The sequence below is a fragment of the Athene noctua genome, chromosome 1 (assembly GCF_965140245.1).
Source record: "Athene noctua chromosome 1, bAthNoc1.hap1.1, whole genome shotgun sequence".
NCBI lineage: Eukaryota > Metazoa > Chordata > Aves > Strigiformes > Strigidae > Athene > Athene noctua.
This window is the reverse complement of record NC_134037.1, coordinates 68486942-68505928: the sequence shown is the minus strand read 5'-3', so window position 1 is coordinate 68505928 and position 18987 is coordinate 68486942. Positions and strand designations below refer to the sequence as shown.

At 36.9% G+C, this 18987-nt stretch overlaps 1 protein-coding gene across 4 annotated transcripts in view; it reads right to left on the bottom strand.

Annotated features, from left to right (window-relative positions):
* Positions 1–651: 651 nt before the first annotated feature.
* The window catches only part of ADGRG6 (adhesion G protein-coupled receptor G6), a 110414-nt gene continuing 92078 nt past the window's right edge, over positions 652–18987 (bottom strand). For 3 of the 4 annotated variants that reach the window (XM_074896453.1, XM_074896455.1, XM_074896454.1), the window contains 7 exons: positions 16720–16847; positions 15080–15348; positions 13432–13546; positions 12061–12344; positions 8064–8165; positions 5494–5646; positions 652–944 (listed from right to left, as the gene is read on the bottom strand). In XM_074896453.1, the coding sequence (XP_074752554.1) occupies positions 766–944; positions 5494–5646; positions 8064–8165; positions 12061–12344; positions 13432–13546; positions 15080–15348; positions 16720–16847 (1230 nt within the window). In that variant the 3' untranslated portion in view covers positions 652–765. Of the gene's footprint in view, positions 945–3108; positions 3156–5493; positions 5647–8063; positions 8166–12060; positions 12345–13431; positions 13547–15079; positions 15349–16719; positions 16848–18987 lie in introns of all 4 variants that reach the window. The other variant, XM_074896456.1, reaches the window with a different exon arrangement.

Sequence of the window (18987 nt, the reverse complement as noted above, 5' to 3'; positions counted from 1 at the left end):
ACTTGTTCTGCACAGATGCAAATGATATGTACGACTGCCCGTTTTCATACGTATCAATGGGCTTAAAATTGGCAAGAATCACTAGCAACCTGCACACCCGTCTCAGCCAGCACATTTATGTAATAAGTGTGTTTCTATGTACATGGATACAAAATAGCCTGAATTTACAGCACATACTGTTTGGGTAAGCAAGATTTGGATTACTAGGTCTATTTAGTCAAGAAAGGTTTAAAATAACCCTTTAACACTGGTGTTAGGGTTTTATTCATGTACAAATAAGGAACAGACAGCACGAGACAGTCAAGGAGCAAGAATCTAACAAGTGTAGAGAAAATCCTCATTTCTCAAAGGAAAAAGATCATCAGTAAACTGTTCAATAAGAGCTTGCCTGTACTGTGGGACACATCTGCTATTTTCTCCAGGAGTCGAGACTTGCTTCTGTATGGGCTATGTAATTTAGAGTTAGGCTTGTGGCTCTTCAGTCTTAAAATTATTTACACAGGATTACAATTAGCTGTCCAGGCATCATGTTGGCTGGCACACATTTAAAAACAGCTCAATACCATGGTGGAAAACTGTCTTTTTCCACAACAGTAAAAAGGTAGAGAAATCAGTCCTCGAGTGGAAGCTGTTAACAGGAGAACATTTATGAACTGGGAAAAAAAAAAGCCAACAACTGAACAGGTCACATTCTATGACATCCAGTATTCTCAATTCCAAGCAGACTTTTTGTCTTCCTTTGGTTTCAAAAATTCAGAAGCCCAGTTAGAACTTTGTGCTGTGACTAAAGGTGTCAGACATGATGATATTTTTATAGAAGTTGTCAGAGTGAGGATTGCAGTATCCCTTGACCTTGTCAATAACCTGGTGGACAGGGATGATTGATGTCTGTTCTCCATCCTCTTGGGCAAATTTTGAAGATGGCTTGTCAAGAAAAACATTCTCTAGGAAGAGGAAAAAGCAACAACAAAAAGTTAGAGCTTCTTAAGCAAATTCACAGTTTAAGAGATGTGTCAGTTCCACATAGATAGGCCTTCAGTTGCTGCTGAATGAAATTACTGCCCTAAAAGCCAGCAAACAACTGTTTGGCTTGGCATTGCTTCTTCTAAATTATTTTGAAATGCCTGGTTTTGTGGGCAGGCCTCTCAGGTCTCTCTTGAAATTAGCCCCCTATTCTTTTGTCTAAAGTGTACCTGCTTCCTATGACCATTTAATACATTAATTTACTGTTGATGCTTTGAATCTTACAAACTAAAAATATTTCAATAGCACTGGAATAGGGGAGACCTCCATAGCATCTGATAAATAGTATTTTCACATAATAAAGTAGTGGAACATGACAATAAATGGATTTAATTATTTCAACAGTGGAGGTTTTAAGCTATTCACAGAAATAATGTACTCTGCACAGAATGTAGCAGAAAATGACTTGCATCTTAAAGCAGATAATCAGGGCTGAAACGCCTAAACTGTGCTTGCCTAGCATCACTTCGTTTTTTCCATAATGTGGAGGGTACAGACTGAACAACTGCGAGGAGGAACAGATGCAGACAACTGGCATTCAGATTTCATGTGCTATCAGCCAATGGTGGAGTTGAAGAGAAAAAGGAGCAAGGCAATTCCCAGTCGGGCTGGGAAAGTCTGATTCAACAACTAACTCCATTGCTGTTCAGAAAACGGTCAGTAGGTAGAGCTCATGTAGTGAGCAATAAGAAGGAGAGAGCCTGTATCTCATTTTCTCAAGTGCATTATCCTAATGAGCTTTCTTATCTCTTCCACCGTAGTGAATAAAGCTGAAATTAATTCTCTTAACCCAGGCAAGGTTTGGACCATCGCAAGCCGACAGTAAGATGGAGCATCCTGTGAAGCAATATTTTCTGCAAGTGACATTTCTGATGGCTGTTTGCAAGACCTTGGTGAAATCACCTTCAAAAATTCCTTGGTAAAGGATCATTTAAGAATTTAGCATATTAATGAAAGTATGATTTAATAAAAAACTGTTTTTCTTATAGAAATAAATTAACTAAAAATAAACAGAAAAGTAACCCACCCCTGCAGAAGTCATTATATCAAGCCATAAAAGAGCATTAAGTGTTGCAAAGGAGAAATGGATTGCAGAGTGAGAAATCGAAACAGTTTCACTCATGAAAAAAGAAACAGGCATGTTCAGGCATATCAGGATGATTTTTTCAAAGCACGCAAGAATGTCCATGAATTGCAGCAAATAATTCCATGTCCAATAGCAAACTGCTGAGTACCGTGTGCCTTTCAAATGTGTACATTTGCTAATATCTTATTACAAAGTTGAAAAGTTAACTCAGTCTTTAGGGAAAGTTTTTGAAATTCCTTGCAAATATATACACTTTTTTTTTCACAGGGCATCATTACATTGCTAAATATCAGCTATTTCCTCATGAAATTTGCATGCAGGAATTATGTAAGGCCTTTGAAAGCAGTGGGGCCCTCTTTTTTTTTTATCTCAGTGGGTTTCACACCTAAGTACAGGTTCAAATCCTGTATCACTGAAGTCCACCCAGTAGGGTCCAGCCAATATTTGTGTCCCAGTTGGTGCATTCTGCAGTCAACCAGCAGTTCACAGCATGGCTTTCAGGCATATATTGTTTGTCATTCAGAGTTATTTTGGGTGTGACTGGATATGAAAAAACAATGGCTAGAAGACTAATTCCATAATGGCCATAGACCAAACAGAAATACAGTATCTTAAAATTCCTGTGATTACTTTAAAAAATACTAAATAATTTTCTAGGACTCAATTAGCTCAATATGCTTTTCAGCGTGTGCTTTCTGTATGGGTGTTTCGACTTAATCTCCTTTCCTCAGACTACTGTACATGGGCATTAATGTTGGGACATGGTCTGTTTTCTAAAATGGTACCTTTCAAAAGCTGTATGCCCCACGCAGCGTGCAGACACCCAGAGTCTGAAGCACATTTATCCCTTGATTCAGCATCAATGGCACAAGATGTAAAAGTGAGAAACAAGCAGCGTTTGATTAGCAAAGTCCTTTGTGTCAATGAGGACATCATGCAAGTGGCATCCCTCCACCCTGTTTAAACCATGCATTCAACAAAAGCAGTTCTCACTTTACCTGGAATGCTGCACCACTGATGAGGAAAGGGCCTTAGAAGACATTATCTATACCACAAACACATGAATGCTTGTGTCAATTCCAGGGAGCACATTATAAACATATTAACAAGAGTTGCCAAGTCATATAGCTATTACATTATTTGACTGCAATTTAGCTAAGACATCAAACCAAGAAGTTTAGCTGTATTAAAAATCAAAATCTTAATGTTATTTTCTATTATTTTAACACGTGAGAAGATATGTCAGGTGTATAAAAACCTAACGTTAGCAAAAACTCCTTTGGAGTATCACAATATAATGTGCATTTTCAGAGGTCAAAGCAAAATGTAAAATCTAAAAAATATAGAGAAAACTGTGGTATTCCCTTAATGCCCAACAAACCATCACATTACAAACTATGATTACAGTGCCAACTGCAATCCCAATCCCTTCTAGGAAATAATTTATGTATGGGATTAAGCTCACCATTGCTGAAGAAAGTACATGAATATGTTCCTAACTGCAAGCTTCTTTCAACTTATTCTTCTTATCTGGAACCATTTTATTGTTTTCCTTCAAGAACACATTGCAAAAACTCCAGCACTAAGTCTCTTTAATTGTCAGAGTGATATAAAGCCCTGAGTCCAACAAAATATATAAGCATATTTTTTATCACTAATCCCAATAGCAAGGGTCTAAAGGTTGATCTGCAGTGAGTACAAATGGGAATTCTCTGTCTACAGAACAGAGAATGCTCTGCAGCAGAAAGGGCACGATGCTCTCCTCCTCTACTACTAAATTAATAGTAGCACTGTGATCGGTGGACATTCCAGACGTTGTTAGTGGAAGACTGCTGACAGAAGTGTCCCTTCATAGGAGAGAGAGCTGAAGACAGCTTGCTCAGGGCAGCTGGCTGCATGGCACATCAAACCTGAGGTGGCAGCAGGGACAGGTAGCCTGGTGAGACCAGTGCCAGCTGTGTGTGTGCTCCCAATGTGGCTGTGAATGGCAGCACTGAGAGCAAGCTCAGGTACACCAGCGAATTTCTAAGATACTGCTCATTTTTACCGTATTCAAAGCAAATGTACTCATGTACTTTTTCGATAACTAAAAAAGGTTTAGACTTAAAATACCTGATGCACAACCCCTCATGCTAATGGATGCACTGAATACTGGTTAGTGAAAAAATAACTACGTAATTCTTAAAAAAGGGAATTTCTAGACAAAAAATGTGTGCGTAACTGTATCAGGTAATGACCATTAATAAAAATATGAAGGTATTTCCTGGAAACTATGCCATATATCAAGAAAGGAGACCGTACCATCACAGATGAGTCCTTGGGACTTCTGAAAAGAATTTATTCTTAAGAAATAATGCAACTTTCCTTCTGGTAAAATCACCTATTTCATATCTAAAACATTGCTTCTGAAAATAATTTATTCCTAAGAAATAACGGAACTTTTCTTCTGGTAAAATAATCTATTTCATATCTAAAACATTGCTTCAAACAAATATTATAAAGGAAGAAAATATATCTTTGGGTTAAATGTGTTTGCAGACTTTATCTCCTCTATAGTTTTGAAGAGGATTCTGTAATAATGTTACATGACTTTATACAGTACAAAAACATGAGTACACAAAAACCCAGTAGCCAAAAAATCTGAACTATTTAAGTGATTTTCTGAAGTATTACCTCACATGTAAGTAAACAGACTTGCAATTCATTCCATCTCCTCTCCTTTGTGCTCCTTTAAAATGTTCTTAAATTAAGCATATTTTATGGCACGAGTGGAATACAGATGATGTCTTTTATTACATACACGACTGACATCTAAATAAATAAGCAGTAGATATGGCATGCTATTTGTAGAAGGGAAAGACAATGCATACTCTGGAAATATAGTATCCATTTCCATGTTGCCTCCATTTCTCACTTTACTCATAAAACTGTTACAGGTAAATGGAAGCAATTTGACCAAGTGAATGAGCTGTGGGCTTGGATTCAGAAGACTTGATTCCTATTTCCAGCTGTGCTGCTAGCTTTCACGTTACCCTGGGTGATGGACGTCATCTCTCTGTGCTTTGGCTACACTGTGTTTACAATGGAATAGGACGACTTCTCTTTTAGCCAAAAAGGTGAAAGTGCTATAGAAAAAGCAAGATTTGCTTTTGGAATGCCTACTTTGTTTAATATGGGAATATACTGAGATCAGAACTATATACTGGATGTATTGTATATTAGGTTAAGACTCCTATTAAACAGTAACATATATTTTAAAAATAATGAAACTATATGAATTGGTGAAATTTTCCCACATTAACCTTTGGGTAGAAATCCCTACTGTACCTTTGACATGAAACTGCGTATTTACAGATGCACTGTGTTACAGTGCAAGAACTCACCTGTATGGCTGTTTCGTTTGCAGTATGTATTCGTTGTAGATTTTGATTTGGATGTTAAGTACGTTGAATTGGAGCCAATGGAACTAGAGGATAAGGATTTCCCAAGATTATCAGAGCTCTTCTTTATAATATTGGTTGCTGTTTTGCTCCAATCTAAAAATGATTAAAAAGTTTTACATAAATAATTACCATAGGTACTCAATGCCTAATTTATTCAGTTATGAACATTTCAAGTATCAGATGCATTTCTTAATCTTGCTTCTAACAAAGAGCCTATCCTTTTCCTGTCTGGTTGCCTCTCTGGTTCTTGAGAAACACAGGAATTATTCCAACTTTATTTACTTTGCTGTTTACTATAGTAGTTAAAATTGGTGGCTCTAACACTCTAACAATCATGTGGCTGGAGGTCAGAACTGCAAGATCTGGCTTTCAAGGCTGCAGGAGGGCAGTGAAGGTCTAGCAGTATAAGGATGCCAAAGTTTCATCACCTCCAGAGAGAAATCCAAAGGGATAGGTAGAAAAGAGATGTATAGGAGCATTTAGAGAGGTCTTATTGTTTGAGGGCTTGATCTGCTGAGGTAGATACTATATACTAGTGCCTTTGCACTTGTTAAAGGGTTTAGCATATTGGTGCACTATGAATACAACAGTGTATACTATTGAAAACTGTTTAACATTAACAATGAATAATAATGGTTATTCAGTAGTTCACATTTGAAGAGTTTTGTCTGAACCATTAACACAATAGGCTCTTACACCAGAACAATTGCCAAAATTAAATTAAATAAATAATAACAGTAAATTTATTGAGAAAAACTGACACTGAAGAACTCATCACAACTGTCCCAATACCAGTGGAATAAATGTATCTAACTACTTCTGTATCATATACTTGCAGGCAGTTACAGGTAGTTTCATACATTAGTCTTGTTGTTTTTATTTACTGTACTGCAATGAAATCACAAAATGAAAGAGAAGTCCAAACCAAAACCACATAGGCCACTTCAGCCTTGATTTAAATCAAGACAAGGATTTTTATCCGAAATCATTGCTATAGGGTATAGGTTGCTATTTCTCCAATCTAGCCATGGTAGTGTTGCAAGGCTTTGGCTTGTTTGTTTCATTGCTTTATCATGGCATGCCCTAAAATACACTTCAGTCAGATAGGTATGCAAGTTCACATTTGGCTTATATTTCACTGTTCTGCCAGCAAACTGCGCCAGGTCCACGAAGAATAAAACCAGCCGGTGGTCAGCCAGTGGTGATGGACCGGTTAACGCTAGCCGTAATGACAGCTCATTAACTATCCCACTGAAGTACTCAAATCCTTCAGGTTTTTATTTCTATTATACCCACAAGCTGCCCAACAGCAGCATAAATATCTGGAAATAATTTGATCCATCTGTGTTTTCCAGTTCAGGAGTTACAGCGCAAACCACATGGAAACTGAACATATGAAACAATCTGGATGGCTGATCTGAATGAATATGCTTTTCCTAATTCGTATTAACTCTTTGAAATCATAAATCAAGTTTTCTTACTACAAAGTGAAAGCATAAATATTTTACAGTATACAATGAGAATGCGTTCGCTAAACAAAACAGAGCGTGACAAAGCAAAAGTCTTGATATCAGAGCAGTTACTTAAAACCTTGAAACATACCTTGGATGCCAAGAGAGAAAGGACACAAGATTATTTGGAGCACTGTTATTATCCAGGATAGACCGGTTTACCTAACTAGGCAATAAGCTTATGCCACCTTACATCAACTGTAGATTTCAACCCTCATTACTGAGCAAGAACCATAAGAGCAAATATTATATAGTCCAAAATCATTACATCATAGAACAAATCCAGACCCAGCTGCCTAAACACAGGAGTATAATGCCATCTGAGATAGCCAAAGGTGCAGGAGGCTATAAACAGTGTCCCAAGTGTTGCACTTCAGAGTGTCCAAGCCAACTGCTCTCCTTTCTCTCTGAGAGTCGCAGATAAAGATGAACTTCAATTCTGGAACCTAAGCAGGCTTCTGCTAAAGCAAATTCCTATGCTTTTGCATCTCTAATGGTCCCTCTGAATTACATGTTGAAGGACAGAACAGTTTGAAAAGGCAAAGGCAAAATACCTCAGAGTACTTCTACCTGCTTTTTAAGAATTGCTCCTACATCAACCTAAGAGTCCACACAGTTCAGTTAACATACTGTAATGTAGAAGAAAAGGAATGAGATAGGGTTTTCAATGACATAGTTTGAATCTCTGGATCTTTTTTTAATTTATTTTTTCTCAGGGTCCCAAGGGCCTTCCAAAGCCATGCTCATAGCACTACAAAATTTACCAGCTGCCTTCAGTGGAAAACTGAAAGAGAAAACTTGAGAATTTTTATGAAGTGACATCTGAAAAGTCCCTTGGCAATTGTTAGTACTGAAGGGAAGTGACAGCCTATGATTAACCTATTTTTCCACATCTCTGGTTCACATTGTATTATATTAAAAATAACATATCAAGTGGTTCACCTGGACTTTTATGGACTACTGCAGCATCTAAGGAGGGGAGCTGTGAATTGCTTTTACCTGAATTGTCTGCCAGTCGGAATCTGCCACAACAGAGATGTCTCCTCCACTGTTTCTGCACATTTTCTTTCATAGCACAATGGAATACAAATATAAATAAACCTGTGATAAAAGCAAATAAACAGCAAATGAAGCATGCATGTACAAATAGACAAACAGATTAACTAAAATCTGCTATGAAGTACAAGCAAAGAAAAATAACCTTCATGTTTTCTTATTGTCATCTATGCCTCATTTAAGAGGTATGGAAATTAATTAAAGCTTTCCCATTCTCTAGCTGCTATAGAAGTGTCTGGGATATCATAAGAGAGAGACAACAGAATCCCTTTTATTGACACTGTTGATTTAGATCCAGCTCAATGTGGATCTTTTAATTCCTCTTTTTGGCTTAGAGGAAAATAAGTAAAAGGTTTTGTCTTTGAACCAAATGAGTATTTTGCACATAACAGGACTGCAAGAGTCAGATTACAAAGTAAATACAGACACTATTATATTAGCAAGAAGATATTTTATCTCCTCCTGTTCCATATTTACAGAACTGTGGGCTGTATTCTTTAAAAAACAGAAGTCTTGTAATTGGCACTAAAGAGTGACCTGAAAAGGCACACTTGGATTTATGTGCATCACATGCATGTACTTGAAATGATTATGAAAATGGTAGAATGTGTTTACAAGTACTAATTATGTGCCCAACTACTTACTTCTGAAGAAAACTACCTGGTTTGTGCATGCAATTGCAATAAATGTGTTTAAGAATGTTTTTGTAGAGTTCATTTTTCTCATGCAATCGTATAATCTTTATTTTTAAGAGAGAAGATAAACATCTACCATGTGGTAAAGAAGGTCTTAATTGGGTGTATGGTATGATTTCATCATTCTACAGAGATATTTTGGAGTTAAATATAGAAGTTGGAAATCTCATATGCTCCTGGCTCTTCCCAGGCAGGCACTGGCTGCGGAATCTTCCGTCGTTCTCCAGCTTGGCCTGTTCTTGTTTTATTCTCTGGGAGAAAGCCAACCTGAGGCTGAACACCTGATGGCAAAATGTTACTGCCAAATCCCTCATGATTATATCTTATACCTGAATAAATGCTACATGATGTGGGCAAATGTGGTTATGTGCCATCCTTTAAAACTGTTCATTTATGATCATCATGAATAGTTCAGCATACTAGTGCCCACTATGTTTCAAATGGTAGAACACAACAGCAGGGTATAGCTTGGAAAAAAATGCTCTGGAGCATAAATTTATCCTCTCCCCTTCAAAGTGCTGAGGTCTAATTTTGCCTGAATGTGTGTTATTGAACTGAACTTGTATTTGCTTATAGTCATCAGGTCAGGCTGAGACCACTGAGATCAGTTAATTGCAGATAAAGGTTGTGTCATGAAACACATTTTTTGCAAAGGTTTTCAAGAGCTGATGGGTTAAAAAAAAAGGAAAAGCACAGTTTAAGAAAGGTAGACATACTTTAATGCATCCCATATGCAAGCTTTGTAGCTTTATGGTTACTGTGTTTGCATTTAATAAAATATTTCTGTATGCGATTTGTTTTAAGCACAGAGTAATTCCAGTGCAATCACTAGCAGCTCTTACAGGCTTAGAAATATGCAGTTGTTTGTGGCCCAAAGTACTACTTAGGACATCTGCACAACTACAAACTTACTAAATTGATGCTTAATAAAATTGTGGTGAATGTTTGGAACATTCTGAATGATTAAAAAGAAAATGCATATGTCTATAGTAATACAAAATGAATGCACTGCATTAAGTACTTTGTCTTTGCTCTGTCTGGGCTTGGCCTCCAAAATTTTTTCTCTGTATTTCATTATTCATTAAGTTTACAATGTGCTTTAGTAATACAGCTTTGGTTTTGTTTCCCAGAGCCAAATCAGACCCTAGGCTTGGCTTTAGCTTGGCTCTGACTTGAAAGTATTTGGCTTGCCCAGACATATATATAAAATGAGCAGCCAAAAAAGAGATGTTCCCAGATTTTTACTCTGAACGTCAAAGACAGAAAAATTTTTTCTTATGTAGATGAAATAGCAAAGTACAGTAACATCAGTTACTGCTGCAATTTACTTTTTCACTGCTAGTGCACGGAAAACTGTTGATGGAGGCTGATGGTATAGCTTAAAATACTCATGTAGTTTTCAAAAACTTGAGAGAAAGAATAAACATATTTACTGAGGCCTTGATAAATGAGCTCATGCTAATACTGATGAAAGACTTGCCACACTGAACTGCTTTTTGCTGCTAGGAAATGCTGCTTGATACAAGTCTTAATTTTTTCTTTGCTCCCTCACTGTTTTTTTACCACCCCCTTACTGCTACATGTGCATTGCACCAGTTATATGAGATTTTAAACATCCTCTTAATTGTTTCTTTGCTTTGCCTAGCTTTTTCTGACACAGCAATAAGCATTTTCAGATATGGGACTGTATTCTTCCTGTGCTTGATATGACATGCCTGAGCATATACTGTGTCATCATTGCTACCACAATCTGTGAAAAGCTCATCACTCTTCTTCTTTTTGCATTTACTCCTCAGGTTTTTCAGTTTCATCTCCTGTCTTAACTGCCTTCCAAACATTTATTTTTCATTGAACAGTGCTATTACTCCACAGAGACTTAAGCAGCAGTGGTCAACCTTGTGTGCACTCTGCACCTACAAGTTTAATTGATTGCACTGGAAATTCTGGTTACAGAGAACTTGTTCAATTTGATGCTTGGCATGCTTTTCAGAGTTTTAATTTTTTTCATGTTCTTCCCATACTTATAATCTCTCTAGACCCTTCTGAATTTGAACACAGACACACTGCAGCAAATACTTCATTATGCTGCTAGGGGAGTATCAGAATCTGTCCTTTGGAAAAAAAGTCTTTAGTAAGAACACCACATCCAAACAATTTCTGCCATTTTGCCTAGCATTTTAGGTTGAAACTGAACCAAACCAAAACCCACAACATTATTCTCTTTCCACGAAAGCTCAATAAATCTTCTAGTGCAGTAAATACATCTCAACTGTAACAGACAAAATCCACACAGGGTAACATTAAGTACTTTTTCCATAAGGGGAAGATATTTTGCTGACCCTGGGAAAATTTATTTTTTATCTCAATATTTGTGTGGCAAAACACACCCTACTCCAATGACATTCTTGGGTTTGTTTTGGTTTGGGGTTTTTTTTAGGAAAATTTATTTTTTGTATCAATATGTGTGTGGTATAAGACATGCCCTTCCAATGACCTTCTTGGGTTTTTCTTTTTCTTATGTTTTTTGTTGTTCTGTGTTAGTGGGCAGGGCAAGCGGAGGCAGAGATTCTTACATCATTTGTTACATACAGAAATTTCAGCTCTGAGCTGCAATTCTTTTAAATGTCAGCTATATCATTCTGTAATTCACAACTGATTACAATTCATAATTTTTCAGAAGTATGAACTATGTTGGAAATGTAAAATATTCAAAACTTCAGTGAACGAAACAAAAATAAGCTGACTATAGAAGTCACTGGATTTTCCTAAAAAAATTTCCTATATCTCTGAGTATCTCTTCACACTGAAACAGGACTGAATTTTGTTTTATGAGCTTCTCATGCCTTAATAAATATAGTTATGAGCTTTACAGATTCCCTACAGGAATAAATGAAGGAAAGAGGCTTCCTATATTTGTTATAATCAGTGAAAGGAAATGTTGAAGGTCATACAGCATCTATCTCAACAGAGATCACTGAAGATCGTTATCTAGGAATAGCACTATTTATAATACAGTGCATTTTATGGAAAAGACCTTGAAACATTAATTAATTAAACTAAGATATTCAGCCTATATGTAATTGGTATCATTATTCCACATAAGGGGAAAGTAATGATAGTTCAGTATCAAGGCAAAACCTAGAGAGCTTGGATCTGAGTTCCCTAGTCAAATCACTGGACATAATATGTGCCAGAACAGCAACAGCTCAAATAATATTTATTCACAGAACAGAAATGCAGCTTACCTTGCAGTGAATTGAAAATTGAGAAGAGGTACAGGAAAGGAAGAGTTAAGGGACCCCAGGCAAAAAAGGCAAAGCCCCATGTCATTCCCAGAAGGAAGGTCAGGCTGACCACACTACGGAGGTTCCTCAGGATCTCTTCCTTCAGGCTCCGATTGGTTCTTTTCCCATTCCTCCCACAGATCTGCACCATCACCACAATAAACATGGCAACATTCATCAGAAACATGATTCCAAAGTAGCCAGCACAAGTCACATAAAAGACAACTTCATTCTTGATCCAGCAGCTGTAAAAAAACCCACAAAAATATGATCATTTTTAGATAATGCAAACTATCCTCCAATTATTTATACAACTACAAGGAAAATCAGACTGTCTGGTATCACTGATGCAGAACTCTATAAAACGAAACCTTTGTCCATTTTCTGTTTACAAATAGGATGAGGCCCTGTGGCATCTTAAGTGACTATGGCCCATAGTATTCTCACATCAGAAATCTGAGAGTTGTACTGCATTTTAGTTAAAACTAATTAAAAAGGAAACCTGACCTCAGTTACAAGCTGTGGGAACTGCAATCCCATAATGAGAAATCTAGACCCAGTATGAGTAGCTTCACCACTTTCATCTGTATGAAACATGTGACACTTTAGTAACAAGAGTGGGCAAATTTGAATCTTCAGTGTCAAAATCTCAAGTTTGCCACTTGAGCTAAAGGAGAACTCATACATCTCTGGAGAAGAAGCAGGACAGGTAGTCCTTTGAGGTAGCCATTTGTCAGTCAGCCATGTGAGAGATCTAGTTTATTCCTCTAGTAGCAAATGGCCAGAAAACTTAGCATGATACTATAATAATAATAATAATGACATTTTTATTTATTATGATGAAGCTTTGCCAAGCAAAGAACAGAAAATGAGGTAACAGTCATATAAAAATTTTGGCATTTGGAGATTATTATCTGGACATCAAGAGAAGAACATAGAAAGCTACTGAACTACACTGACAAAAAGCTCGTTTATTTACAAAAGAGACTATTTTTATACTACTACTTTCTTTGCTCTTACCTAGAAGATAGAGCTTTCATTTAAGATAAACCAAAACAGTTTTTTTTATTTTATTTTCATGACAAAACTTATGAATTGTTCTTTTCTCAGAGGAGTGTTTGTACCTGGCACTGGGTAATGCAGATTTCCCTCCAATTTTTCTTATAGCCTTCTTCACACTTCAGATTCAAATAAATTACCAGACAGTTTTGTCCACTTTGCTTGTTTAATGTACCTCTTACGTTTCCCAAGCAATCTGGCTGATGCTAGTTTTTTTGGGGTTTTTTTGTTACTGTAAATGCTAAATTGTAAGAGATTAAAAGAAATACTCACAAGTCATCTCCTCCTTGCCCATTAGCATCTTTGCCGTACAACTCCTTGCCATAAACATGACTTGCATTTGTATTAGCACTTGCTAAAACAATTGCTATCACCAGAGCTGGCAAACCTGTAACACAAGAAATCTTGCAGCTTGCTTTCAAATCTCCTAAAACTCTGAATTCACCATGCAAACCTGAATTATTGATGTCTCCATCCCTATTGCTCTAATACAGAGTATTCTGAGGTAGTTCTATGTCAGAAAACTGCACAGAGAAGGAAACAATTTTTCAAACAATACAAATGTACAAAACTTTCAAGGCACTTAATGAGCATTAATGAATAAGCTTTATAATGTTCTATAAGGCAGAAAATGTTATTTTATATGTGATATAGAAACTAAAGAAAAATAATCTCCCTTAATTACCCAAAGTTAAATTTGCAATTGCACACAGGCTCTCATAATATAGTGAGAAGGAGACTAACAAACAATTACAAAAATGAGATCTAATGGAGGGATGGTATTAGGGTTTTTTTTCAGAGATGCTAATGTCACTTGATTAGGCTGTGGAAGTGGGGAATGTGACCTTGAACTTGTAATTTCTCCCCTGTTTCTCTCAACTGTAAATGTCTTCTCTTTTTCTAAAGCATTATATATCCTTTACTTAAATGTGTCCCCCCAAAATGAAGCAAACTATGTACTTTTTAATAATAAGGTAAAGGGAATATTTTGGGAAAATAGACAGCTATGCAGAAGAGAACTCTGTGCAGAGAGGTACAGTTGACACAAAAGAAATGTACGTTTCCTGACATGCCTTATTTACATGTCTTATCCTTGCTATGACAAAACAGATTCAAAGGGGAAGAGGTTAATTTGCTTTTCCGACCACTCAGTCCTTGTCCTCTGCTGAGGTTGCCAAAGAGGATGCTAGTTGCCAATGGAAAGACATCAATTATCAGCTGGACTAAGGTCAGTGCTCTAGCCATGAGGTTAATGGTTTTGTATTGTGTTGTATTATTTCAAACACAATATGTGCATTCAGGCAGAAGGCACAGATTCCTGATATTGAAAAAAACTTGAAGAAGAAAAGCCTTACTGCCTGAGCCTCACAGCTACTTTTCAGTATTAAATTTTCCATTTCAATCCTGCTGTATACACTGCTTAGGGCAGGCAGGATCTCTCTGTGGTTTGAACACTGTGCTGAAGCTCAGGAAATTTTGGTTATTTCTGATTCTGCCATGGGCTTTGTACTTGTTGGCAAGAAACTTTAAGCTGGATTGAAAGCTTTTTGAAAGTCAGTGTAAAGATCCCCATAGGTTTTGTAGTAACTGCAAGAGTTTCTGAATTCATTGCGTGCCACAGTTCTCTGATATGACACTAAAACTTCCTCTCTCCCATTCTGGCCTCTCTGGAGAGAGAGTTTATCTCATCTCTCTGCTCCTCCTTGGGCTGTAAGCTGTTCTGGGCAGAGAGTGCCAGTTATGGTGTATTTGCACAGAATTCATACAGAGGAACTTGGTGACATGGCTGGCTGCACACTGGCACTGCCATGGGCTGCAAGGGAAGGAAACACCATGATGGTTTTGATTCTGCTCTGTATTTGTGATAGAGAGCATCATTTCAGTATACATGCTATGTAAATATTGCATCTACTGAACTTACCCCAGCCAATGATGCAAAACTTCAGTATGTATCGTCGTATATACGTGTTGAACACTTTCACTAGAGCAATGTACATATGAACGGCTTCTAGTCCCATCCATGTAAAGGTGGCCAGAAGAAAAAAGTGCAGAAGCGCAGCTACAGCTATGCAGAGGCCATCTATGTCAAACGATGCAATCCAACCATCAAGCAAGAAGATAAGGTTAAGAAAGAGCAGGGCTGTGCTCAAATTCATCAGGATTTTGGACGGATAATCTCTTCTCAACTTCCTAGTGAGAGAAATACAAGTGCATATGGTTAATTGGCTTCAATCACCCAAGGCACTCACAGCAGCTGGGTTTACCAGTTTACAAAGTACATGAAAGCACCTCCTAGCTATAGGGATAGCTATATAGGATCATCTCCTAATTATAAGCTTTTGTGATGATAAGGCATAGTGATGTGTACTATCACTGAAGGCTGCTGCTGTCTGTGGTGGGGGAAAGCTACCACTTCCTTGGGTCTTTAATGAGCTAGTTAACTGCCACAATATTTTAGCAATTGATTAATTATTAAAAACCTTTCAAATTAAATGTAACACAATGTGTTTTGTACTTTAAATGAAATCTGAAGAACATGAAAGAAAACATTGACACAATGTGTTTTGTACTTTAAATGAAATCTGAAGAACATGAAAGAAAACATTGCAAATGCAGCTGACCAGAAGCTCATCTCTGATCATTTTATATGTAAATCTTTGCTTAATTTTTGGAATGCACTGTCCACAGCATGTAGTTTTCTGTTTTTTTGTTTTTTTTTTTTTTTAATACTATCTTAGGAAGACTGAAGATCAAGTCAAGTTTTTTTTTTTTAACAGATAGAGATTGAAATGCATGAACTGAGCGGCAAGCCAACAACTGCCATCTTGGACAAGAACACTATACCATAGGTAATGCAATAGGAATGCAATCATTGGAGAATATTTAGAACTTGAAAACCTCCTTTTACTCCCCACCCCCACAACAAACTATCCTTCTTTAGCAGCTGCTCTGTCCTGTCCTGTTACAGGCAGAATGGTTCCTTTGTGTTGACATGACTTGATTTTCTCTCTTCACTGTTCACAGAACTGTATCACTTCAAAACTTTTGCATTCCCTTGAGTCACTTTCACATTTCAGTAGGACTGCTGTTGAAATTGTTGTAACACTTCACAATTTATCTTCATTTTATTTCTCTTCCCACTTATTTCTGAAGGGCTCTAGAATGTAACTGTCCTAGCTGGAAATGTCTCTTTTTATACTTATGATTTGTTATGCCCACACAGGCAAGTTTCATTTTGTTTTTAAAAAAGCCTGGTCACGGATTTTAAAATAATACATTATCTGTTTAGAATCTAGAGGATACCGTACTCCCAAAAGAGAAAAATTTGAGACACATTAGCTCTATTCCCACGCCTGAGCAACAACACATCAGAAACAGGAGGAAAGTCTGAACTTATGTCTCCTTGAAAAAAAATTTCCACTTACAACATTGTGACCATGACTTTGCATTTTTTTTAATAAAATGGATTTCCCTTCTTAGACAAATAAACCACACCAACCATGTAACTTCATCACATATAGGTACTTCCTTTGTGATGTTTTTCACAGAACTAATACTTACTCAAATGCAATATATGTCAGAAGGGTTGCAGCTGAAAATATAGCAGATATCCCACAGCCTATATAAGTGATAAAGGTGAGGACCTTGGTATTCTGTGGGTCTATTTGTGTAACGGTTCTCTGAAGGTCCTGTGTGAGAGAGGAGGAAGAGGCATCAGTTATAGCAAATACCTTTTCCATGAGCACATTCTTTCTTCGTAATTAGTCAAGCAAAACTCAAAGGCACTTTGGTAATACCACTATAACCCTGTTCATGTTTACTGAATATACTTAGTCTATAGTCATTACACCTCTCAATTCCTTCCCATAGCTCTTCAAAAGATCGTGCTTTAAGCATTATAACTGCTGGGATCAGCAGATAGACAGAGCCTGATACTGATCCTTATAATTCAGTACCACAAATTCAAATGTACTTCTCTGGAAAAATCTCCCCTTTTCAAACTTTTTATTTCCATTACTTATAGACAACTCTCTTTAAGAAGATTTCAGAAAATGTAATTTAAAAGCATTCATACTGAAATGTTCAACATTCTGGGGAGTTTCTGAGAGCACTTCTTGTTATTAAAAGCTCGTAAGAGTCAATGTAGCTAATCATGTATGGGTGAAACCAAGGGCAAGATACTGCTTTTTGGTTTTATGGTCTGTTTTGACATGCAAACTACAGTTATAAATAGAATTGGTCAGAAAAATAGTGACAAAGACAACACTTAAAAAAAAAATTGGAAACGAAGCAGGAACATTCTGAGGATTTTTTTTCCAGTTTTCTGTCCAACTGTAATTGCCACATAGTACCGTCTGAGAATAAATGCCAGTGTTATTTCCTTTTTTAAGGACAAGAAAAAATGAGAATGTTTGGATCTATATCACTGTGGAGTAAATGTGAGCAAATACTAACACATAATGGTGTCCATTCTACAGTCAGTGTCACTGCTGTCCCTAGCAAAACTATCTAGCAAAACTAAACCAATAAAACGCTACAAAACTTGACATTCTTCACAGGGAAAGAAAGGAGCAGATTTTTTTACACCCTGTACCAGCCTTATGTATCACTTCATATATACAAAGGAGAATGTTATTTGAAAATAATTTAATATCTGAATTAAAGTCAGAAAAGATTATTAAAATGGAAAAGTAACTAGAAGGGTCAAAACTGTGTAAAAATGTATTGGAATACAGCCCAAATTCAAAGAACATGTGCCTTATTTCCTACTGCCAGAAAAGCATTCGGGGAAGAGAAGGGACTCATTGAAAATATCCTAAAGAAAGTCTTTTTTTTCTCCCTTCGAGGATAAAAAGTGAAACAAACCCACAATTTAGCTTGCAAAAAGACAAAAAGCTTGTGGCTTTTTCATATCTACATCCGAGCATGACGTGAAGAGAGCAGCTCTATTAAGAAGGGTCTGGGAGGCCAAAGCTGAATGAAAAAGGCAGCAGATGCAGCTCCCTTGTGTGGTTAAGTCCTATGTGTCACTGCAACAAGTTAAATCAAACCTCAAATACTTCCACTAGGAGCAGTACTGTAATCAGGAGCAAATGACTTTTCTGCAGGTATGTTTTAGAGGCCAAAGAATGTTAGTTTCAGATGGAAAGAAATGTTTCAAGCCCATTTCTGAGCATAAAAAAAATCACCAAATGTTAAGATAGCAGTATTTCACCTTTTTCACATTGAGATTTTTTTCTTTGAAAAACACTTCACACGTGCAAATTGCTGGAGGCACCTGAACGCTAGAGGAATGATGCCCTGATGCCAAGTGCTTTTTATGGTTCACTCTTTCACCTCCCTGATAGGCTATGCTCTACCTGTCTCAGCCATCCAGTCTGGAGACTCTGCTTAAGGCTCTGATAGAGTTATACATTTTGTACCAGCCCTCAGTGGGCAGACTTTTTCTAAGAGAAGGCCTGTACTCCTCAAAGCTGACGAAAGCCATTTATAAGACAAATATGGGTTTACACATTTCACAAAAGAAAGTATTGCCTTATACTTTTTGACATTAGATAAATATAAATCTTGTTAAGATTTGCAACCTAAATTTGCAAGGAACAATACAGCCTCTTGAATCTCAGGATGAAAAGAAATTATTGTGCTCTTTTGATTTTTCATTTTCATTAGCAGTTTTACTGGCTGTGGGACATTTTTCTTAACCTGTTTTCCCTGACAATGATTCTTTCTTTTTCAGTTCTGAAAACAGCACCTCAACTTTTCCTCCTACTTTTTATTTCTGCAGACAACTTCCCACTTTTCTGATCTTGAAATTTCAAATCGACCTTG